The 23,865-nt window shown below is 39.8% G+C and overlaps 1 protein-coding gene across 2 annotated transcripts in view; it reads left to right on the plus strand.

The window, feature by feature from the left end:
* Positions 1-23,865, plus strand: part of LOC108673414 (homeobox protein homothorax) — a 152,896-nt gene that overhangs the window by 23,836 nt on the left and 105,195 nt on the right. For both annotated transcript variants that reach the window (XM_047884554.1, XM_047884555.1), the window contains exons 4-6: positions 8,627-8,677; positions 9,955-10,005; positions 14,146-14,349. In XM_047884554.1, the coding sequence (XP_047740510.1) occupies positions 8,627-8,677; positions 9,955-10,005; positions 14,146-14,349 (306 nt within the window). The remainder of the gene's footprint in view (positions 1-8,626; positions 8,678-9,954; positions 10,006-14,145; positions 14,350-23,865) is intronic.

Consider the following 23,865-nt stretch of genomic DNA (forward strand, 5'->3'; position numbering starts at 1 on the left):
CTAGGAAAAAGAGTAGAACACAAATCTACTGAAAGTGCGTCAGTGATTTGTGAGAGCAAAGACAAGGCCTTCGGAGTCGGCATCCCGCAGACAGACCAAGACTCCCCTCATCGCCTCCCGCAAGTGTCGGGTTTCTGAGAGGAAGCGCTCCAAACCAAACTTCACCACAGCCTAGCAACACCAGCTTTCCGACTCACACTCGAAGCTTCCAACTTTTGCTCCATAACAGGAAACCAAAAGACAAATTTGATATCTGATACAGCCCAGGTCGAGCAGCAGAAAAATGCAACAGATCACTCAAATTTTGCCGGTTATTGAATTTGTGGAGGTATGACGAAGATAAAGTTAGCGCTCCATGCGTTAAATGTCGAGGGCAGCATTCGACGCTTGCACGAGACCGTTAGAATTATTGCCAAAAACGTGGCAAGAATACAAGCAGTCCAAAAAATGTTCCAAATTGGAACAACTGGAGTAAAGTTTTTGTTTAAAAATCACAGATTGTTGATATGTTGTCGATAATAGAATTGATTCAAATTTGTCATGGGCTGACGTTCAGCTGACATGTTATATAAATGCATTAAAAAATTACGTTTTAAGCCCAATGACGCATGAGTTTAACGAGTTTATATGTAGATGAAACGCTTGTTTCTGTTCGTGTATTCAACCTTGTATTGTGTTCAGATAACCATTTATTTTTGTCGAGATGTGTAATGAATACATTCATATAAATTTTTTGATGCTCCTGCAGGTTCACCAAACCTTACGATTAAAACCCATTCGATTTGCTGCCGGTTGTGCACCAAAATCTGTCGAGGACACAGATGCGTTCATAATGCCTCTTGAGCGTTTGCTTTCCCTGATGCTAAGTCGCCTATGGATCATGCACATCTCGTTTTTCACCATTGTCATGTGAAATTGAAGCTTTTTCGCAGTTCGTTCTTTTTTCGGGCGACTCTCATATGTCTTTCTTCCCACGGCCTTTTTATTTTTACCGTGTCGTGGTTTGTGTCTAGAGGTTGTATTAACCTTGATCTGCATCTGAGAGCAATTATCGAACGAAAATGTATGGGATTTGATCGAAGCGGCCCTTGCGCTACCTCATATATTCGTGATTCAATTTCCACCGATAGCTGAGCTCTAGGTCACATTATCGTGTATCATAACGTATCGATACTTTTATTATTTAATAATGATTCTCATATAGGACCCTACCTAAAAGTCAAAACTTGCACTAGAAGTGACCTGAAATATTCTGTAAAATGAGCATTCTGACGTTTTAATTACACTTCAGGTGAAAGCAAACGATTTTACACTGTAAATAAATGTGTGTATTATGAGCATCGGAGTTCTAAAATAATTTTCGCGCTTTTTATGCGCCATTTCCCACGCTTGCAGAATGTGCACTCCAGCACAGCAGCGCATCCGTATTTTCTGAAACGCTCGTGAGCAGCTGCCAGATTCATGGACTCGTAGCTTTAACGAAAAAAATTCGCCTGCTTTATTTTTTGCGGGAACTCGGGCACAGGAGAGTGTTTGCTCTCGGGTCTAGAGTACGTTAGCCTGCCTTTGTGGAGTTCGCTTATCTTGTTTACTCTCGTATTTATACGTTGACTTTGTAAGTGTTCTCGCGACCTATAGTCTGCTGCCCTCCACATGTCCTGTCAATTTCTCTGCAGCAATAATTACTTTATTTTATTCGGTGTGATTGTTGTTAATGATGCCGTTTCCAGTTTTATTGTTTATAATATATCGAAGTTAACTCACTTGATCAAATTAGTTGTTTTTCATTCATAACATGAAAATATTTCGTGTCACAGTGGAACCTTCTTCGAAGTATGAATTTTTCAACTCTAGTCAAATCTTTTAATTATTCAAGATATTTTTCGCTATGGATTTCTTACGAATACCAATTTATCAGGTAAGCGACGTTGCGCAGCTTGTTCTAAATTTTACCCGTCTGACTCCAACATTGAGCTCAGATTTGCATGCGTTGTGAAAAAATCTCGCGGAAATTTGGATTTGGTTTCGGGTGCGTCACTATCTTTTGATGGCATCGGAGTTCTGTTTTTTGAATAAATCATCAATCATTTCCATCGTTTCATTAGTTGAAAATGAATAAATACGAGCTTTCCGGGTATAGTGATTATAGACCGGAGCATTGAATTTGAAAGAGTGCAGCATGCAGGTGTAAGGCTTTGTGTGATTGTACCTGTACAGTCAATATGATGTACACCTGCTCTCGATTAAAACTGGTTGCAATTAAAAGTAAATGTGGTTATGTTTACGCTCAGTTGAACATGAACATGTTGGAGTGCATTGTAGAGCTTGGTTAGAATGCAACAGCTGTGTGCACATAAGTAGGCAGCTTATGAGTATACATGACCCTTCTCTCAAAAAGCAGGTCAGAAATTGATCAAAGATGGAGATTCAGATTTAAATTTTTATAATATTGTTAAGGTAATATGAAGGGTAGTGTAAGCCAACATTATATCTTAAACAAAACTTTCATTATGGTTAATTTTCTTAACTTGATAATATATCTTGTGCTCTATCTGGTTCAAAAAAATGCTCACTGAGTATATTTGCCAATTAACACCGTGGTCATACTACCGTTTAGATACTCTCACCCCTAACAAAATTTAGAGTCGCCCCAGCTTCTGGTAATCCAAATCAGAAGCTGCCGCGTCTGTAAATTTTCACTGGGGGACGTTGAGAGCGCAGCGGTGGCGACGTGTCAATATTCCGTCATTTGGAGCCCGGAGCGCCGCCCCCTAATCCAATCGAGCGACTCATCAGCCGCTGACAGCTCCTGCGGTCGCTGCTCCTCTTGCGCTCCTTTATTCGCTCCCTTGCAATAACTCCAATCATTCGATAATTACAATAATTCCTTCGCTCCCTTTCAATAACTCCAATCATTCGATAATAGCAATAATTCCTTAGCTCCCTTTCAATAACTCCAATCATTCGATAATAGCAATAATTCCTTCGCTCCCTTTCAATAACTCCAATCATTCAATAATTGCAATAATTCCAGTCGTTTAATAATTTCATCATTTAACAATTACTGTCTTTCAACGATTTCAACCATTCTATCATTGTAATCATTCAATAATTCCAATATTTCCATAATTGCATCCATCCGTTCAAAAGCAAATCGATCTTCCAACATGACTTGCATTGGAAATGAGCTTATCGATATATATGTGCTATATGCACTTTCAAATTTGTCAAAAATATTTCTTATTAGTTGTTCATCTTTCCGTAACTTGTGTCATTTTCATTTCATGTTTTTTTTTTCCTAACTCGAAAAATTATTATTTGAAAAGATCTATCTAATGCTGAATCTGCCCCATGATTATCTAGCTCTGTTTTATTTAAAGATGGCATACACGTGTGTGTTTTCGTACAATTAAGTTCTCGACTGTCCTGTTGCCGTAATTTGTATTAATCACCAATTGCTTCATGCTTCTTAGCTATTGCTTTCTTTGGTCTAGCTTGAATTTCACTATCTTCTATTTCTCACTATATGGACTGTTCACTGCTTCCGTCTCACTCCGTATCGCTATATTTGTTGATCCCACCAAGCATCTCTAATCAGAGTCGGTCGCAGGAGCTCCGTGTAGTCGTTGTATATTGGCGTACGTGTGAGAGGCGCGGTTCAATAGGGCTTCTAACTGCTCTACACCTCACTTAACTCCTTAACTGCTTGCTTATCTTGTGCACTTTTCCACTTAAGAAGGCGCATTTTGCTTTCTTATCTGCTTCTTGGAGCAGTTTGGAGCCTCTACAGATCCTTTCCGAGGCTCTCAACAACATAAACAATCTCATCATAGGCGGTATTTTATCTCGGGACAAGTCTTGCTGCCGACTTTCAATGATCCCACATACTTTTTATTAGCTACCTGTAATCTCTGACTCTGCTGGATGGACATTCCGGCTCTCGATTCGTCATTACTCTAACCAGCTGTAGCTACTATATTGTAATTTGAAAATTACGCTGCACTCTTGAGAAATGCACACTAACCAAGCCTATCGCGCACACATAGCCCATAACTTGCCACTAGATTATCTTCATGCATCGCGGACAAGATCTTGTGTAATAAGTTTGATAGTTATTTTCTGTATTGTTCATGTGGCTGGCGGATTATAAAAAACCAAAGTGCGTTATCCCGCGTTGAACGTGTTTGCCTTAAAGCTATCAAACTGGCGAGCATGTCAAAATTACAGTGACATCAGCTTGGTGCTTCATAACCCTGGAAAAACCGGCACCCGCATTCTGACCGCGCGCTTACACGATCTGCGAATTCTGCGAGGGGAGCCCGCTGATGCGCCGTTGTTTGCGGAGGCCTGCGTGACTGCTGCTCTGATTCTTCGCTGAGCTCTATAAGAGGCTGAATTTGAATTATAACGCATAACATAATATAACATATAAAATAAATGGTAACCTATGTTGTTTAACTAAATGTTAAACAATACTCAATTTATTTTTAATACATTTGGTTTTATTTGGAAACGCCAATTAATGAACTCGGGCAGTAGCTTCTAATGTCAGGTGCTGGTGATGGCAGATGAGCAATTTTGATGCATTCGAACATGCTTCAAAAGTGCTCCAAATAATTTATGATCGGTAAGGATGTGTGGAAAATTTTGCTGATTTCTGTTGAAAAACTCATTTTGAAGCAGATTTCTCCATAGTTTTTTTAGTGCTATATTTGTTTTATTTCTATTTTATATGCTGAGCTAACTATCAGACTGATACGTAATGTCAGTGCACTTTAGCATGAGAATTTGAGCATGTGCAGTGCCATGCAAACTCATTTATCATGATTATTGAAAAATTTACCATCAAACTATCTCGCACAAATTTAGAGCCAAGTTGACCTAAACAAGACATATGTACATATAACTGACATAGTTCAAGGCGCAGTGGGTACTAAATTTTAGTACCCATGTCCAAGTTCTAGTGAATGTGAATTCGATTTGGAATTTGCTTACTTCGGATTTACTAGATAACGAGAATTTCGAAATTTTATCTGCGAAGCATTCAAGTGATGGAAACTGAAAATCATCAGTAGTTTGGAGAAATTTTTACGTTTATATGAATTCGTGAGAGGAAGCTTCGAAAATGTTATCAACGCTCCTCTCGTTGAATCAGGCTGTTTCGTTGTTTCACAGTGGCACAAAAAAGTACGTGTAAAAATGGCTTGGTTATCAAATATATGGATGAGATATTTCGTTAGCGTGGCGGCGATCGGTGCACGTCGTGCGTAACGCCCTTATAACGCACTTAGCGCATGCGTTAATTGAGTTTGTGGGACGCGTCGCGCTGACTTTGTTTCGCATGGCTCTTTTCTGTAGGAACTTTTGAGCGAGTCATGTGTAAGTCAGTCCTGAGTTGAATTCATGTGTAAAATTTTTGGCGCTACAGCATTTGAACGATTATTGCACCACCATGCACCGCGCGGAAACGAAACAAGACTTATTTTATTAAATTTCATCGTAAAAAGACATCGCTGGAGAAAAGTCATATACTCATTGATTCCTTCCCGTTTAGACTAGGCATCCGAACAATTCGCCTTATGTAGTTTAAAAATTTTCACGGATCAGGTCATTGGGTAGGAAATTTTAAACTCGTGTCGTTTCAATTCTTCCTTCCAACAAGCGTGATTGTTATGTAGAACAATACTCCTATAAATTTCGTTTTCACCATCTCTGTTACATTCCCATTCATTTGTTCTCTCCAGCCTCGTCTGAGGCAATTGCTTCGAACGTTGCGGAGGAGCACATCGAAGTCGGTATATTGCTTCGTTCAAATTTTCTGCCATCGTTTCCAATCTGGTTGTGGGTCGCCCTGGGAAGGCCCTCGTCTTCGTCTTTCTAGGCCATTTAGTTCGTAATTTAGATCTTCTTCGCCATTGCGTTCGCCGTTCCCGCGAGCAGCGCCCTTGCCTTGTGTCTTGCAATCGTATCTCCCCTCAGGCTCCACTTTTGCCTTCCGCAGCAAAATGTGCGCGCTATCAAGATCACGCCGTTACCAGCAGCCAAAATACGAAAAAATCTCTTTCGCTATTACGACCTACATCAACATTCTACATTAATATTATAAAATTATCTAATAAAATTTCAAAAATAGTCACAAGTCTTCACCACCTTCTGGCCGTTGTACCATTAAGAAAACGAAATACATATATGCTCGCAAATAGTTACAGAAAAAACTTTGGTTAAGTTTCAGTGGCTTGTGCCATACTGTGAAAAAATCCTTGAGCATACTGTGACAAATATAAACGAATATCAAAGTAATTTTTGATTTTAATAACTGCGTAGAGTATTCACATTGATGACGCTAAAACTTATAACATCAATCACTGCAGCATCGTTGTCAGTCGTACGTTGGGCCCAACTGCATCGATGCTGTTCACAATGAAGACCGGAGTCTCGTAGGATAACGATTAAGTTTGTGTTGTTGTGTCAGAGCATCTCTGTTTTGTATTGCCTCCGCTTGCCATTGATCATGTCTAGTATTGCGTCCGTTGCCATTAAGCGACCTCCTTATCGCAATTTATTGGCCGCATTCTGGCTACGACGGCCGTCCTTTCTCCCACAACCACAAATTGTCAGTTCCCATTCACCCTATTATTCTTATTTCCCTAGTTCTCTTTGTATGTGAACAGACTTGCACTTTGTGAAGCAATGCGACGCATATAATTCTATTCATTATAATTACTCTATGGAAGATTAACCAATTTTGTGTCGCTTCAGATAATTTGAGAGTAAATGATCTAATAATCTAGATGTATTTGTTCATTGAATGGTGACGCGAATTTTTTTTAACTGAAGATGCTTACTGCGATTTCCGCAATTTGTTTGTTGATGAGCGTGTTGCCGAATGTCCGAATCGCGGTCTGTAATAAGATTACCGTGTTGCCGTCTGTTTGCCGGGCACCGAGCATGCAGTGCTTAAAAGATTGCCGTGTTGCCTTCTTGTTGCCAGGTGCCTGGCGTGCAGTGCTTAAAGATTACCGTGTTGCCGTCTTGTTGCCAGGTGCCTCGCGTGCAGTGCTTATGAAGATTACCGTGTTGCCTTCTTGTTGCCAGGTGCCTTGCGTGCAGCGCTTATGAAGATTATCGTGTTGCCGTCTTGTTGCCGGGTGCCTCGCGTGCAATGCTTATGAAGATTACCGTGTTGCCGTCTTGTTGCCGGGTGCCTTGCGTGCTGTGCTTGCGAATATTACCGTGTTGCCGTCTTGTTGCCGGGTGCCTCGCGTGTAGTGCTTATGAAGATTACCGTGTTTCCGTCTTGTTGCCGGGTGCCCTGCGTGTAGTGCTTATGAAGATTACCGTGTTGCCGTCTTGTTGCCGGGTGCCTCGCGTGCCGTGGTTTCTAGGAGTGCAGCTCGATGGCACAACGTATCGATTGCTGCGGTATTGCCCAGCACCGCCGGTCTTATATAGCGAGCGCCTTGCATTGGACAGGTGGAGCGCTGCAAGACAAGGGCTTTTGTGAGGGCTGCTCTTCCTGTAGCGTCTGCTCTTCTTTTATCTTAGATTTTTATTAATATGCTGTGCCTAACGGTCAATGATATCCAATACTTAGCATTATCTTAACTTTTCCACAAAATGATGATATATTGTCCTACATTCATAGTATTCGGTGGAAAAAAACCTTGACTTCCACATTCTCATCTGTTTCACATTTCTTTTTTTTTTCTCTCGCGTCTCCACGCATACCTCTCACTCTTCTTCTTCCACGCGCTCCCTCATCTTCCATGCTCTCCCTCACTCTTCTTCCACTTACTCTCTCGTCTGCCACGCACTCCCCTCACTCTTCTTCCACTTACTCTCTCATCTGCCACGCACTCCCCTCACTCTTCCACTTACTCCCTCGTCTGCCACGCACTCCCCTCACTCTTCCTCTTACTCCCTCATCTTCCACGCACTCCCCTCACTCTTCTTCCACTTACTCCCTCATCTTCCACGCACTCCCCTCACTCTTCCACTTACTCCCTCCTCTCCCACGCACTCCCCTCACTCTTCCACTTACTCCCCCCTCTCCCACGCACTCCCCTCACTCTTCCCTCTCACTTCGATCGCGGTGCCGTCGCCCCTCGCAGCTCAAATTAAATCTGTTCATTACCTCCGCCGCGCCGGAACGTTCCATTGAAAATAGCCCGCACGAATCGTGCCAAACTTCTCTCAAAGTTCCTGATTAATTTTTGCAATGTAATTTAATGGAGTTTTATTGTGATCAATCCCTTAATGTGAATTGGCAAAGTTTGGGTAAAGGGGCTCAAGAGACCTCGCAAGGCAGACGCTGCTTATGCAGATCGTACAGTGACGCGGCCTCGACCTGTACACACGCATTATATCTTGTGCAGGATCAGCAGGCTGGTGCTTCTCCGAATTATTTGTTGCTTATTTGCTTTGTATCTCTGCCATTATTTTGTCTATATTATTTCTCTTGCTGCGAGGTAACATCGTTCTTTCTTATTTGACGAGAATTTTAACTAAAACTTTTTCGATCATAGGTCGAGCTTGCGGTCACAATTTTAACTAATGTGTACTGAAAAAAATCATTTACGCTTTTAATATGTACCCTGTTTTAACACTCCTCTTTTTCTTTTTTCAGATCAGACAAGAGAAACCATATTATCAAGGCAATCCAGAACTCGACAGTTTAGTAAGTGCATTCATTTTAGTTTAGGCATTTAATAGGGTCCAATGTATTTTTTCAGACATACAAAAATTAAAATAAGACACAATAAATTCTTCTTACAGAAAGTTTTGCAAAATTGAAATCAGAAAGCGAGTGCCGACGTAAAGCTCAACGGCATTATCGTTGGTCATGATACGTTTCTGCTATAATAAGTTTTATTGTAATTCTGAATGCCGCATTCAAAAGTAGTATATACAACAGTTCATTTTCTTCGAAATTACAACATTTGTCGAAAATTCTTGAAAATAAATGACCTTGAAACGTACATCTTTGCAGGATGCACGCCGAGTGCACTGATTCGTTTCTGTACCTCACAAAGAAGCTTCATTAATATTGCTATCTTTACGATTTATGTACACTCATACAGTTACAGTATTTGAAACATGCAGGACGAAAACGGTGTATAGGAATTATGCTCGTATATTATTGTACCATTTCGTGCCGCCGTTGAGAAGAGGCAGTAGACAAAGCAGCTGGTGTTGAAGAGGCAAGCAATCTATGGCAGCCATTTTGCCCCCCGACCATCCTCTTTCATTCTTTCCCTCTTGCCATTGTTGGCTCTCGCTGCTGGAATGGTTGCAAGGGAAGGGGGCCTAGAGAGAGAGAGGGGTTCTATCGGGGGTCTTCCTTCTAGTTCATGCAGAGAGCAAAGCTATAACGTGACATGCAAATTTTTAATAGCTCAACTTTAATTCTGACTGTAAAGCTACTTATCGTAATGATTTCAATGACAGTTTTAAGTGCATCTCCATAAATCGTATTTGTGGTTACGAAATTGAATTTTTCTTCACTGCTTCGTTGAACTTCTATCAAGCGCTGAAATCTGCATCCAATTTTATAGTTTATTTCTAAGCTTTGGTTCATTCTGGGTATTAGAAACAGTTTTGGCGTCCAATGGGTGTTGGTTTGATGTGAGTTCGCAACTGTGAAAGAATTGACCCAATGCATTGTCTTGAATACGAGTTGATGCACAATATTAGATTAATTTGCGGGCAGAAGGACACAAATTGTTCAACTCACTCCCATCTCCATGCAGTACGAGAGAACATTTTGCCTCAAACTTGTTGCCAAATGTAATCAAGTCAATTGAGTTCACTCGCTCTAGGCAACACTTGTGTAACTGATCGTTGTTTTGTATATACGCCTTTTAATTTTGCAAAGTAAGTTTTAAAAGTTAATCATACTTTTTTGCAGAAATTTCTCGTAAAAATTTCTTAACGCAAATTCGTCTTTTTTTGCAGATGGTACAAGCGATACAAGTACTTCGGTTTCATCTTTTAGAATTAGAAAAGGTGAGTGTATAATTAGATGATATACCTATATATATCAAAGAGCTTTCATTCTAATTATTGAAGACAATTCCTTGTAATCCTTGATGCTAACGAATTGATCTGAAATGTAATGGGGCATCATAGTTCAATAATTTGCCTTGAATTATGGACTGTTCTACTTTGAAGTTCGAACCCTTCATATTTAGATTGGGTATCTGCCCACTTGTATTCATCCAATTCAATGTTTTTAACATCTTTTCAATACGATTTTGTTTCATGGATTGAAACCGCCGAGATATATTGTATTAGTAGAATTATGAGTTTAAATTTGTTTAGAATTTTAATCACCAAAAAATAATAGCATAAGGGGTTGGATGCTTTCATTCAGTTCCGGGACGTTTAACCATTTATCATGCATGGCTTAAGCGCAGGTGCATCCAATCCATTGCTGCGTCATCCGCTATCGAGAGCCTGTCGATATCTCCCCATAGGAAGAAGATTTGTTCTCTCTCGTGAATGTGGCTAAACTCCCAATTTACTTGAGCATAAATTTTGCATTTTCGTACTAATAAATTTTGCATCGGCGGTGGAACAGCTACTCTTGAAATTATAAACTGATTTATTTGTGATTATTACTTTTTGTAGTCATTCGTTTGCGAAGAAACCTCTTTTAAAATATTTTATCAGGTTAAAGCTCGAAGACAATTCATAAGTCATAACGCAAACATTTCATCGAAATGTCTTCCCTTGCTATTGTCGAGTTAACCGCTGTGCCGCTGAGAGATAGCAGCTCGATCAATGCCATGCTAATTTCTTCCTCTTGGTCTCGCTGTGACCCGATTACGAACTCGCTTCATTTTCCGGTCTCTTAAGTCGCGCTTTAACAGATTCCTGGCGTGCATAATTTAAATCACATCGCCAACTTTGAAATGGAAAAACCCTTCCTGTTTGTGCTCGTGCGCGACCTTGTTCTTTGAAGTGCCTCAATTGAGGGTTGGCGCACGAGGGCTTACGAGCGAGGGGTGGATTGGCTTCCCGCTAACACCTTCTCACTTAGGCATCATTTACACCAAATTCACATTCTGACTTGACTCGTTGAATGCTTGGTTTCGGTTTTTCATAATCTAGTAGCTTATTGCATTTGCTTCCTCATCCGCTACGTTAGACTTTTATTTATTTCACCTACATTTCTGGTTTCGTTGTTTTTATCTATGATGTCAATACCGTTAATTCTTATTCCAATTTCTGTAACTGAAATAAATTGGAAATAACTTTTTAATTGTGAATCCACTGTGGAGGAGCAGCTCCAATACAAATATGATAGAAACGAATGTGGAACTTTCTTGTGTACCTTCTTCGTTGGCGTATAGCTTAGCGTATAAGCATAGTTTGCTTTTTATTTCTCAACTGTTGCACTCTTTGCAAGAGGTTCTCTTGGTTATTTGTGCCTGTAGTTTTGAATAAAGTTGCAAGAGAAAAACTGCCTTAGAATAGAAGAGATGAATGAGCTTCTGAACCTGCCTTAGCCCATGCATCGAACTTAACTCGAAAAGCACTTGGTGTTTTCATTTTGCGGTTTTCATTCAAGTTGATGTTGTATGCCAATATTGTCGTCTAATTCGACCTTATTTTGTTTCATCCTATGGTCGCTACTTCTTGTATTTTTTGCTTGTTCTAGGTTTCTCTTCCTTATACATTCTTCTACATTATTGAAATTTTTTATCAGTCAAGATTGCCGAAGTCTTGTGGTGCTTCTAAACCGGGACAGTAGTGGCTGCTAGTACAACTTTCAAATACTTACCGCCACAAATAATCATTGAACTAGCCTAGCATAAATGGTTACTAAATTCTGCCGTGTCCATTATATAGCGCCTATAAAAGAATCAGATAGTTCGGTAAATAGTGGTGGATAGCATTCGAAAGTTATACTGGCAGCCAGCACTGTCCCCGTGTACCAGCACCCTATGGTTCATTATCCTCGGCCGGGCGACCCAGACGCGGCGCTCTCATCTCAGCTTGTATGTAGTCTCGCGATCTGAAGCCAGCTTGTCGGCTCCTAATTTAGGCATTAAGATTTTTTTCTGCAGTCGCGCCTTGGCGACGCTTTTGCTACTCTTGCGCAGCTTAGCGAGGTGTGTTGGTTCCTAGGATCGCAACTTTAATTTGAACAGCGCCCCAAATTTCTAGTTATTTAACGCACTTATTTCCCTTGGCTGATCAATACAGTTGCCTTACAATACCTTATTATATAAATATAATAAGGTAAGGTGGACCCAACATGTGATATTTCAGTGGTCTACGATTAGAGTTGTTATTGAGCGTTTCTGTACCGAGAATATATCGATGCGAGTATATCTATGCAATCAGCTGTCATGCTGAATATAAGTACACAAACATCAATAAAAATGATCTTCGCTTTCTGATGATGGTTAATATGTCTACAGTCTTCCAGAAAAGCATGTATATACATGCTATTGCATGTATTGCTTTGCCTGCAATTCGTAGACTCGAAGATAGCCCTCGAAAAGGAGTTTCAAGAACTAGAAATGAAGTTGTTCTTCATCGCCGTGGTTTATTTATTTTTATTCTGGACCCTCATTTCGTGACTCCCCGCCGTTCCGCCTGTCTCTGACAGGTTAAAGGGGCAGACCGACCCCTCCTCCACCTCCTCCTTCTTCTCATCCTCCTCTATCTCTTCCTTCTCCTCTTCCTCTTCTTCCTTCTCGTTTCCCTCCTTAAACTTTTCTTTCGTGTCTCTCTTTCTCTCTCTCTCTCTTACTTATGTACCTACCGGCTTGTTTGTTTGCTTTTCTACTTCCCTTGTTCGCGGAACAGTTTTCGAACTTGTCACTTAATTCATATTGGATAACCTGGCACTTCATGTTAACTCATTGTATAATTATGGTTGCACAATGCATGGTTCACACTCTTTCCTGTGATATAATTTCAATAAAACTGGGCTTGGGGAGATACTTCTAACTTAACCTATACCACATTTTAACGCAGTTCTTTATGTCGATTTTGTTAGCATTCATAAGGAAGTCCCATGCACTTGGTAGTTTTCTACGATAAATTGGTAGGATCTCGATAAATGTGTTGGTTGATCATCTTTCATTGAACGACAAATCTGATTATCTTCTATCAGCTTCAGTGTGCGACTGTTAGTAATAGTTTCAAGCCTTTGGGGTAAAGAGAGTTGTCAATCAACCTTATTACACAACCTTGTGGATCCAAAAGATTTTAGGACGCAAATCCTTCCCTTTAAGCGCCAGCATCCCCTGCCTCAAGCGTCTGCTGCGAGTATCAGTTTCTAGTGAAGAACGACGCCCTTGCTTCTCTCTCGGCAGAAAGCGTAAATTGATAATATTTTCCAATTTAGCTGTCGATCCTAAAGCGAATTGGGCGAGGGTTGTAAGCGACGACGCGAGGGCGGCCCTTCATATCCGCAGTGCCGTACGTATACGTGGATAAGGAGAGATCCTGATCTCCGTGCACAGAGTTAAAAGCACGATGATTTTCTAAAGGATGGCGTTTTGCTCCAAAGGTTATGAGACGGCCAAATTGAAAATTATATTGTTTTTTTATTGAAGTAAGCAGGTCTGAGTTCAAATGAGCATGAAATGTGCCTTTGAGTAAATAGTCGACTTATGAATTCATTAACATGATTTTAGTTGTTTGAACCACATGCGATTACACTGAAAATTTTCTCAATGAAGACATATTGTTTATCTTAACGTACTTAACTATAAAGTAGAACCTGTGCAGATGAAAGAAATTTTTTGAGTAAATGAATTGATAGGATGGCTTGCCGCTGGTCGCCACACCACCCGACCAAATAAGGGATTCAATGAGCCCTGCTATATGTGATCCAACTGATCATACTGCTTAAGAAATCGATGGCGAGGGAATCAGGGAGCTAACGTTCGCGTATATTGCTTGGTGCTAGTAGCATTTCGCTACATGAATTGATGCCTTGTGCTCCGAAGTGCTACCGCACCGGTCGCGTTTCCACACATGTAATTGGATTGTACATTTTTTGTACAATCATTTAAAATGTAGAACATTTATATTTAGAAAACATTTTTTTTTATTTTATCCCTTTATACTGATGGATAGTGTTGTTTTTGTTAGTTATTAACGTTGAATTTAATCTCTTTTCAGGTCCATGAACTGTGTGACAATTTCTGTCATCGATACATCTCTTGTCTGAAGGGCAAGATGCCTATAGACCTGGTCATAGACGAACGAGACGGACCTAAACCCGAGCCTTTAGGTCCGGGCGATTCGAACAATAACGGCTCTGCAACCGCAGGCCGAGCGTCTGCCGATACCACACACACCGACGGCGCCTCTACACCTGATGTGGTCAGTACCTTAGTCATCCCTGTGTGTCTTGGACTAGAGTTCTCTAGTTCTCAGACTGTATGTTGCTATTAATTGCTAAGTAATACCAATAAATGCTATGAGTTTAATAGCGAAAAGATTCAAATTCTTTATAAAAGACCAAAGACTTTCACACACACCGACGGCGCCTCTACACCTGATGTGGTCAGTACCTTAGTCTTCCCGTGTGTCTTGGACTAGAGCTCTCAAGTTCTCTAACCGTATCTTGCTAATAATTGCTAAGAAAATACCAAGAACTGCTATGAATTTAGAAGCGAAAAAAGTCAAGTTCTTTATAAAAGACCAAAGACCTTCAGATTGTTGATGGCGATTCTTCTAAATTTTTTTTGCTATAAATTCTAAGATTGTAACGGTCTGGGCAATCAAGTGATTCTAGTACCATAAAATGGGGTAACTTAGACCGGCGGGGTAACTTAGACCACTTTTCGTTTTTTTAACAAAAACCCCCACAACTCAAAAACTATTTGATATAGAAAAAACTTAATTTCCAAGCCAGTCAATATTACCCCATCAGGGCTGCCATTAGGTAGTCACATTTCACTCATTATGGGGCGGCGCCCCCCATTTGCAAACTATGACACTTTCCTCAAGTTTGTCATTTGCATATGTAACTAGAAGAGTTCTACTACAATGCACTAAAACCTGGAGTTATTTGGAGTTATTTTACCAAAAAATATAATTGATTTTACCACCCGGTCTAAGTTACCCCAAGAGCTGGGGTAACAAAGACCACCACTTTTTTTAAAATTACATCAAAACTATGAGAGGCAGGAGCCAGCAATTTATGGTGAGTAAAGCTAGAGTATAGACCTGTATTTTGCATGTTTCATTATAAGTTTAACTTATCTAGTAAAAAAATGGCATCATTTTGAAAAAAAAAGTGGTCTAAGTTACCCCATTTTACGGTACTGAAATTTCGTTCGGTGAAACTGTATATTTTCGATGTTGTTCAACAGGCTGTATATAATTACTCATTTTTTAAGTAATGAGGTTAATAACTAGTAATTATGAAATGTGCCTAAGTTGATCTCAGGTTATTCTGTCATTTGATGCGAACAATGATGTGATTGGAAGACTCGATTACGAACATTTTTCACGTAAAAGTAAGTTCATCTTGCTGCTTGATAATTGATTCATTCATGAATCATGTGTTGTGACATGCGTTGTCAGTTAACTATTTGATTTGAAAGAACTCTCTCAATAACTTATAACTTGTGTTTTACTACCGCCTGTGATCGGGATGAAATTATTCAAGTGAAACCTCACAAAATATTTCTTATGCCGGATCCATGTCGTTGAGAACAAGAAGATACCAAAGGTCCAACACAATGACCTATAACTTCTGCCTTCCTCGCTCATTGCGACGCTCGTGCGCGCTCCTCCCTCTGACCATCACAATCAATGTGGCCCTATAAAATTACTCTCAAGGGATCGATTCTGGCGGGTGTTTTTCATCATTTTAGTCGCCAGTCCTGACCGCAATTCTCTTGGTAGCGTTCTTAAAGTAAAAATTTTGCTATTTTGAACCTCGCTCTCGTTGAATTCATGATGAATGTTACGATCAAAAAGACTTTGTAACAGCTTGGTACTTTAACTTCGTAATGAGATGCTATCAGTAGTTGCATTATCTGTGCCGAAACTACAATTAAATGTATATTGTTTTTGATGCTCAATAATGATGTATTTATTGCCTTTTACTCTTACTTCCTCGTTTTAAGCCTTATTTTGGAAACAGGGATGTGAGGCTATCGTGTCGGTTTTACCATGATGGCGACTTGCGCAGTAATTTGATGAAGCACTACTGGTTTTTCATCAAAAGTATACAAATTTATTGTTTTCATATCACTTGAACATGAAGTTGCGACGTAGCAAGTCGTCCCTCGAAAAGCAGTCCCTCAGCTGAGGCACTTCTCCTCTCGGCAGCTCTTACCCAATCTCGGTAATTGACAGCTCCTAAAATATAGCTCGGCATCTCTGCTTCCTCGACTTGCGAGGACAATAGACGCCTCGCTTCTGCTCTCACTCTGGCTTTTCTTCTTCGAGCTTCTTGCTCTCTTGACGCTAGCTTTGCGCGCGCGTCCAAGATTCATCTCATTGTCTGTCTGCTGTAATCTCATCAAACTCGTCAATATCATACCCGGCAAGTATTAATTGTACAATTGCGATACGTTTTGGTTAAATGATTTTATTCATTTTAGGTGTACGCAATAATAATTTAGGTCTAAACGCCTCGCTTCTGCTCTCACTCGGGCTTTTCTTCTTCGAGCTTCTTGCTCTCTTGACGCTAGCTTTGCGCGCTCGTCGAAAATTCATCTCATTGTCTGCCTGCTGTAATATCAAACTCGTCAATATCATACCCAGCGAGTATTAATTGTACAATTGCGATACGTTTTGGTTAAATGATTTTATTCATTTTAGGTGTACGCAATAATAATTTAGGTCTAAGCAATAATTCCAATTTTGGAATTATTATTTAGAGATTATAAACCAAGTTATGCTCAGTAATGCATCCGTAATTTTCCCTAAGCTCCAACCAACATCCTGGGATTGAATTAATTATTTTGTTTTCATGCCTTATTTTGGGTGTACGGATGAACATTACGTTGCGATAATTCACTAGATTTGTAGATGAATGAAGTTCTTGAATATAAAGAGCTAGGGCGATATTGGTTTGTTGTGCCGCTCTGTGAAGGTTTATGTTGAGCGATATGCGTCGGAACACTTGAGTGGACGTGAGCTCTGACGAATGAATCTTGCCTCCAAATTTAACCTATCGTAAACCTTGCTACTTAATTTCACACTTTTTCTGTGTATTTTTAATTATAATATTCAACGCGCAAGCTACTAGTTTTGTCTTGGACTTATCCGTTGGCGCCGAACATTTTCTGCGTTTTTTTCCTTATAAGATGCCGAGTTATATTAAATTCATAATCTAGATTCCGGTTTGACTCGAATGAATTAGTTTTAGAATTTTATTTTGACAATATAGCGAAAAACATTCAACGTGCCGTTGTATTATACCAAAAAATTTTCTAGCCCCGTACCTCGTTCGTGCCTTTCTTCGTTCGCACTCCTGGTTCTGAAGTGCTGCACCTGCGCAAAATACCAATAAATAAATCCTGAGGCCGGTAAAGCCATTTCTCGTGCCCAGAATGGTTGCGAAGCGTTGGACAAGGCTCACCCTCGAAATTTATGACCCTCCGATGAGTATGTTTAAGTCCATCTGTAATTGCAGAGTTTGTAATTTGAGTTGTAATGCGCACCGGTGGCTAAACCATTTGTCCGTATGAGGACTGCTGGTTGAGGATGTGCCCTAATTATGGTTCGTTTTGTGGCAGATGCCGAATTTATTGTGAGCTAAGTAGCGGCTCTTTGAAACTCTTATGATGCTGTTGATGGCCTAATACTCACCATTGTCTTCTGAATGCTCAGTAATTGATTGTAGAACTTGGCTCGTGGATCTGATCATGAGCTTGACGTATGAAGAGATTACGTAGGCGGTTTAAAGGGCCGTTTTTTAACCATGTTAGTCTCGAGATAATGAAATCATTCAGATCCCACTATATTGAGATGTTATAAATTTGTTAACATTTCATAATAATTGGTTTCGTTCTAATTATAAGGAATAAAATACTGTGCAAAATGCAGCACTCATAATTTAAATAAAGAATTTTGTGGTGATAATTGAATTTCTTTCTCTTGTAAACTAAGTGAGAAATTTCATGACTAGCTATACACTTGACTCTAGGTATTATGTATCAGTAAGTCTGGTATAATCAAATTAAGCAATAGTTTTCTCCTGCAGCCGTTGTAATTGCTGCCTTGTTCGTCAATTTGGAACGTCGTCATCCGGATGGAAGTTTATCTCGGCTTCCTGTCCGGCTGATAAGTCCAACATTGCACCGAGCTAATCGACGCATTATGTTCAATGATACGCGATATCAATGATCTTGTTTTGTAGCACAATACACGCAAGACCTGAGATAATAAATAGATCTTCTTCAATTGTATTGTTTCGTAAGATAAAAAAAACTAAATCGTTAACGTGAAATTGGCTCGAACCGCGTCAGCAAAGGCACTTACCAGTTACCTCATTACTTCCATGCGTTCTTTCAAAATAATTTAATAATTTAAATCAATTGGAGCGATTTATTTCACAACTCTATCAATTTCAATTCATTCAAATTCTAGATCTGTGTTATGTAGTTGCAACGAAGTATTTACTTTTGATTGAACATGTATTTACTTGTCAACGAAATTTTACTTATAATTGAACATGTATTAGTGAAGATGTATTGTCGAATATGTCCTATGTATAATGCGCAGCATGCGTCAGTCAATTTCATTATGAAACAAACGACTACTGTTTGAATAGGGACACTCGCCAGTAATGATGTTTTCTTAATTGTTTATTACCGTGCGCTTAATTGGCACAGCACAGCGTTGTGGTCATGGCAATTTGGATTAAAGCTTGGAACTATTATTGACCACCTGGCAGTCTTAGGCGTTCTAAATGTGCCTAGGTGACCGCAACGAGCAGGTATTGTGTGCGGTCACAGTTTTTGAATAACAATACTTTTTGTCGTTTCTGATCGTTTGCTGTGATCAGTAATGACAGTTAGGAAGAATAAGGGCATGCTGATGACAATTGACAACCGTGGTCGTAAAACCTCTGCGACTGTCTTGACAAAAATACCTGATGATTACAGGTATTTTTTAAAAAAACCTTGACAAAATACCTGATGTTAGCGTCTTCAAGGTGCCTCATGCATGCTTGTACTGATCTCACGCGCATTAACTTAGATTTTGTACAGACAAACAGAGTTTTATGATGCATGTAGGCGCCAATTCTCAGGTATGAGCTGGCCTGATGAGGTGTCGAGACTTCTATGATCTTTTATGTGAACTCATGCTGAAGTTATCGTCGGGATGCGGCTAATTGCTAGCGTTGTGGCATTCTTCACATTTCTCCAACGTTTAGGATCTAGAGAATTTTCTCTATCATCAATCTTGAATTGGCCCACTTTTTGTTCGTGATGAGCACGTTTTTCCTTCAAAAACGTCCACGAAGTTTTTCTACCCGTCCGATGATCCGATGGCTCTATGCACCCTGAATCATTTGTTGGCTATAGAATAAGCGATAAACAAAATTAAATGAGTCCAGGTCAGCCAGCTCTTTAGAGCGTAGCCCACTTGATTTTGTTCTTGATTGTACTTTGTTGCTCACTTGATTTTGTACCTTGTGATACTTTTGAGGAAAAATGTGTAGAGCATGGGTATATTATATAGGTTGCGGCTCCCAATTTATGCAATTTGTGGCACGCACTGATGACCTTTTTCATTTTTTCAACATGAAATTCAGAAGGCGTTGCACTAAAGATAGCCCTGCTAGGGCACTTGTGTTATTACGCGTGGCTTGTCATTATAGGCAGGGTTTAAGTGCCTTTAATTGGCGTTGGTGCAAGTTTGGAGGCAGTTGTGGTGGTTTGCTGTACCCAGGTATTACAAGGCCTTCTCTGACACCCTGTCTCGCACATTAGCAACTCATGCCCACCGACTTATTGAGTTATTGCTCTTCTTTATGATGCTATTGGTCTTCGTTGCAATAATTGATTCAGACCACTTGTTGTTTTATGGCGCATCTTTTTCGCTCGCCCGCCTGTTGGCTGACGTTGACGGACTACTCCTTATGAATGGCAATGGAATCGTCTGATTGATACGTCGGCTGGTCCCGCGAATTATTTTATTTTGATTGCAAAAAGGGCTCAATATTTTGCAAGAACTTAATAAAAATATTTCTTTTGAATTTTATATTTCTCACCAGCAGATTCACTATTAAAACCACATTGTGTATTAGAATATCTGAAGTTCGTAGGATTAGTATAGCTACTGTTCTTTACTTACTGGGCCTTGATTTTAGGTGCTCTTCGTATAGTTCAGTAATCTGTATAATCGCAATTAGTAGCGTTTACGTAATAGTGCGGTTAGTTTGAAATTCTTTTGATTAGCATCGAGGATGAACTCACGTGGGTCGGTCCTAATTTCCAACACCATTTTGCTCCACAAAAGCTGACAGTTGGATAGAGTTTGGCGATCGCTTGTCAGCCGCGAACTTGTAATAAGGCGCACCGTTGAAGTACCGCAAGCATGTCAATAATTGGCGGTGTCGACAGTGAGCTTCTACACGCCATATCATGACACGTGGTGTATAGTGCATGTGGCGGTTACAAGCATGACAAGGCCTTACAATTCGCAGACAAGCGGTGTGAGGTGTTATAGGGTGCATGTCGGCATGTTGCATTCAAGTCAAGTAGACCACGTTCGTTTCTTGACGAATTGTACAGGTTTCGCAATTCTATGTGCTTGTGTTAGAAAACAATTGAATTAACTCAATCTTTTTCAACTACTGTGATTTACAAACGGTAATTATATCTTCATGACTCTGAATTTTTTTTTTTTTGAAAGTCAAGTTCTTCTTTTCCGTCTTTCTTCTGTGATTAATTAGTTTCAGTTATGTCCGGTAGGTGACTCAACTAATCCTATGGACGCCACTTGTGAAATCTTGAACAACTAGCTATACATGAATTGCTATATATGCAAATCTTGAATAGCTATACATGCAGGGTCTACACGACCGCAGTTCGCAACAAGTTAAACTCTTCTGCTTATTCTGACTACAAAAGTTCTTGAAATAATAATTAGTCAGTCGTCAAGGACAAAACCGATTCCACAAAACCGATTTATTTTATTCCACTCAAATCTTAAACCTCCCCACAAGTTGACCATCGAATTAATTATCGTCGTATCGTGTTAAATTATCGCCATCGTTAAAATCTATTCCGAATCGAAATACCAGCTACTTGCGATAACCTAGCCACGAAAATGCGTTGCACTCAAAAATTCAGAGCGCATAAACAAATCATAATACCACCAAAATAATTAACATTAAATAAAACTTACAAATTCTGTAAATGCAAAATAATGAAATCTTACACAACTTTGTAACTCATGTGCCGCACCTGAGAATAGCGATTCATGGTCCTGAAGTTATTAGTTATTGTTTAATTGAGTATCTATTCTTCCTTTCCTGTAATGATTGCAGGAAATGATTTTACTTTGCTTCATGGGCCTTGCGTGGATGATAAATTAACCAACGATTTCTATACGTTATCGAATTCTAAGCTTCGAGTGCGTTCTATTATGCTTCGCTAAACTCAGGGTATCATGCTATCATTAAAATACTATCATATTTCATCTAAGTCTGCGGATCTAAATTTGTTTTTTGTTAATATAATCATTTAGACAGAATTTTAGACGGTAACTGGTGTTTAATTGAGTTAATAATTATATATTGTTTTAGACTTTTATGATGAGTTTTTTTGACGCATTCCTGGGACTCAGCGATGTCGCTTTGCTCCTATTCACTTCTCATTGATTTCACATTTTGCGGTCCTTAATTTTGCTGAATTTCTTGGGATGTTTTGAGTTAATTCTTAGTTAGTGTTGAAGTTGATCCGAGATCATAACAGCTTGTGAAGCTGCCAAGCCACTACTCATAATGTAAGAGATACTCAAGTCCAGTACTCAAAGTCAATAAAAAGCAAAAGTATTGCTCTTGAGGTTCCTTTTATGGCGCTGCTAATTGCAAAGCAGGCAGATCATTAAAATTCTGGCAGTCATTAATGCTGGTCTGAGCTCTTGCCCAGCCATAAGCTGGGAAGGTACAAGCCCTGCATGTACCTTCGTCGGGGTGTTGCTTGAATTTACAATATCATTCTGTGATGAGACTAAGCCTGTAGTGTAACATCTCCGTCTTCATAAACGTACAGTCTGTGACTGCCCACAATTCTGGTAAAGATGGACTGGCGTGTTTTGTTCTGCAGCCGCTGGTCTCCGAGTCAACTCTCTTCACATTCCAATAATATTCGACAAATACTTTTTCATCTAGTGAAAAAATCATTAACCGTGAGGTAAAGCGCGGTTGCTCGTTTTTACTTCAACCTTGGATGAAGAGCTTCTGGCTCGTATTAATTCTCGGGGATTGTGATTTTAATCCTTATGCTTGCTTTTCATTTTCTTTTCCTCGGCGCGTTTAATCTCAGTTCGATACCATTGTGTTTATTCTTCTAAAATTCATCTTTTATGTATTTTATTACTGGAGGAGAGAGCACCTATATGGCTCTATCGACTCACAGTTCACTCCAAATGCGGCCTATTTCTTCCTAGGAATGCCTGGCGTATGAGTTCGGTTTGAAAGAAACAACTAGCCTTAACTTCCAATTTTGGCTTTTAAGTTGTTAAATAAGCAGTGAAAAGAGCAAGCAAAGGGCTTGCTTGTCTCGCTGTCAAGCTCCTGATCCCAGCCCCCCGGACAAGATGTCGTGAAAACGATCTTGTTTTCTCGCTTGTTTTTCGCACTTGCATCACTTCACCTATCTTTGTACACACCAGTAAAAATCGTTAACGCTAATAAATTCGTAACTTATTCTGAGTTCGATCGAGTGTCCAGGAAAATGGATTTCATAATTTGCCGACAACAGACGTTCCTTTATATTTCTTATCTACTGCGAGTCCCTCAGGTGTTGCTGAGAGCGGAGAGACTATATACGAGCTATGCAGGTCTCAATTCTGTTGTGGCTTTTTTTTGGGTACGGCCGGAAGTCGCTAATGAAGCAACTGTTGCGACATTTTAATTGCGACAGCATTGAATTCAATTGTATCGGTGCTTGTGGGATCGAAGAGGCGAGCTGGTTATCTGTGAACTATTTTGGTTCACCGAGCTATTCCTGTCTGTCATATATAATAGACAGTTGGCGTGCATCAAGATTCTATGGGATTAATTTTATCAGTAGAACTATCCTTGTTTTAGAGACCATGTAAGGAAGAAATAATCCTTTGGAGTATGATTATTAAGATCAAGATTGTCAAATATACTCATAATATTCAAAAGCCTTTGAGTTAAGCAATAAATAAGAGTTTCGAACGATTTGTATTTATTTTTGATAACTGTATTAACAATAAGAAAATAATTTTTGAAGGGTCCAGAAATTATCAGTATATCTGTTAACTCGGTATTATTTTGAATGTTTAGTTCTGCACTAGTCGAGCCATTAGACAATCTCGTTTACAGGACGAGCATCGTCCAGTCTGGTCGCTCTGAGTGAGCGTTTGATCGCATTTAAAAGAGCTAATGGAGCGATCTTTGCGGTGTCTCAAAAGCTTATTTTTTGTCACCTGATACAGCGCATGCCGCTCTCTATAAGCCGATGCTTCTCACTCGCTCTCTGCTTCTATCTACACGTCTTATTGTTGATGCTTGGCAGTGGTTCTCGTTCGCTAGTGTCTGTAATCTGCTAGAAATTTGTCCTAGAACGTGTGCCTCGAGTTTGTATTTTCATAATTGTAATGATGTACATCCATGCAATTTCTATGTTATGAAAATCGGGCGCCTGCGCTATAATTACGAGTTTGATATGT

Source organism: Hyalella azteca, unplaced genomic scaffold (genome assembly GCF_000764305.2).
Source record: "Hyalella azteca isolate HAZT.00-mixed unplaced genomic scaffold, Hazt_2.0.2 contig15593, whole genome shotgun sequence".
Taxonomy (NCBI): Eukaryota; Metazoa; Arthropoda; class Malacostraca; order Amphipoda; family Hyalellidae; genus Hyalella; species Hyalella azteca.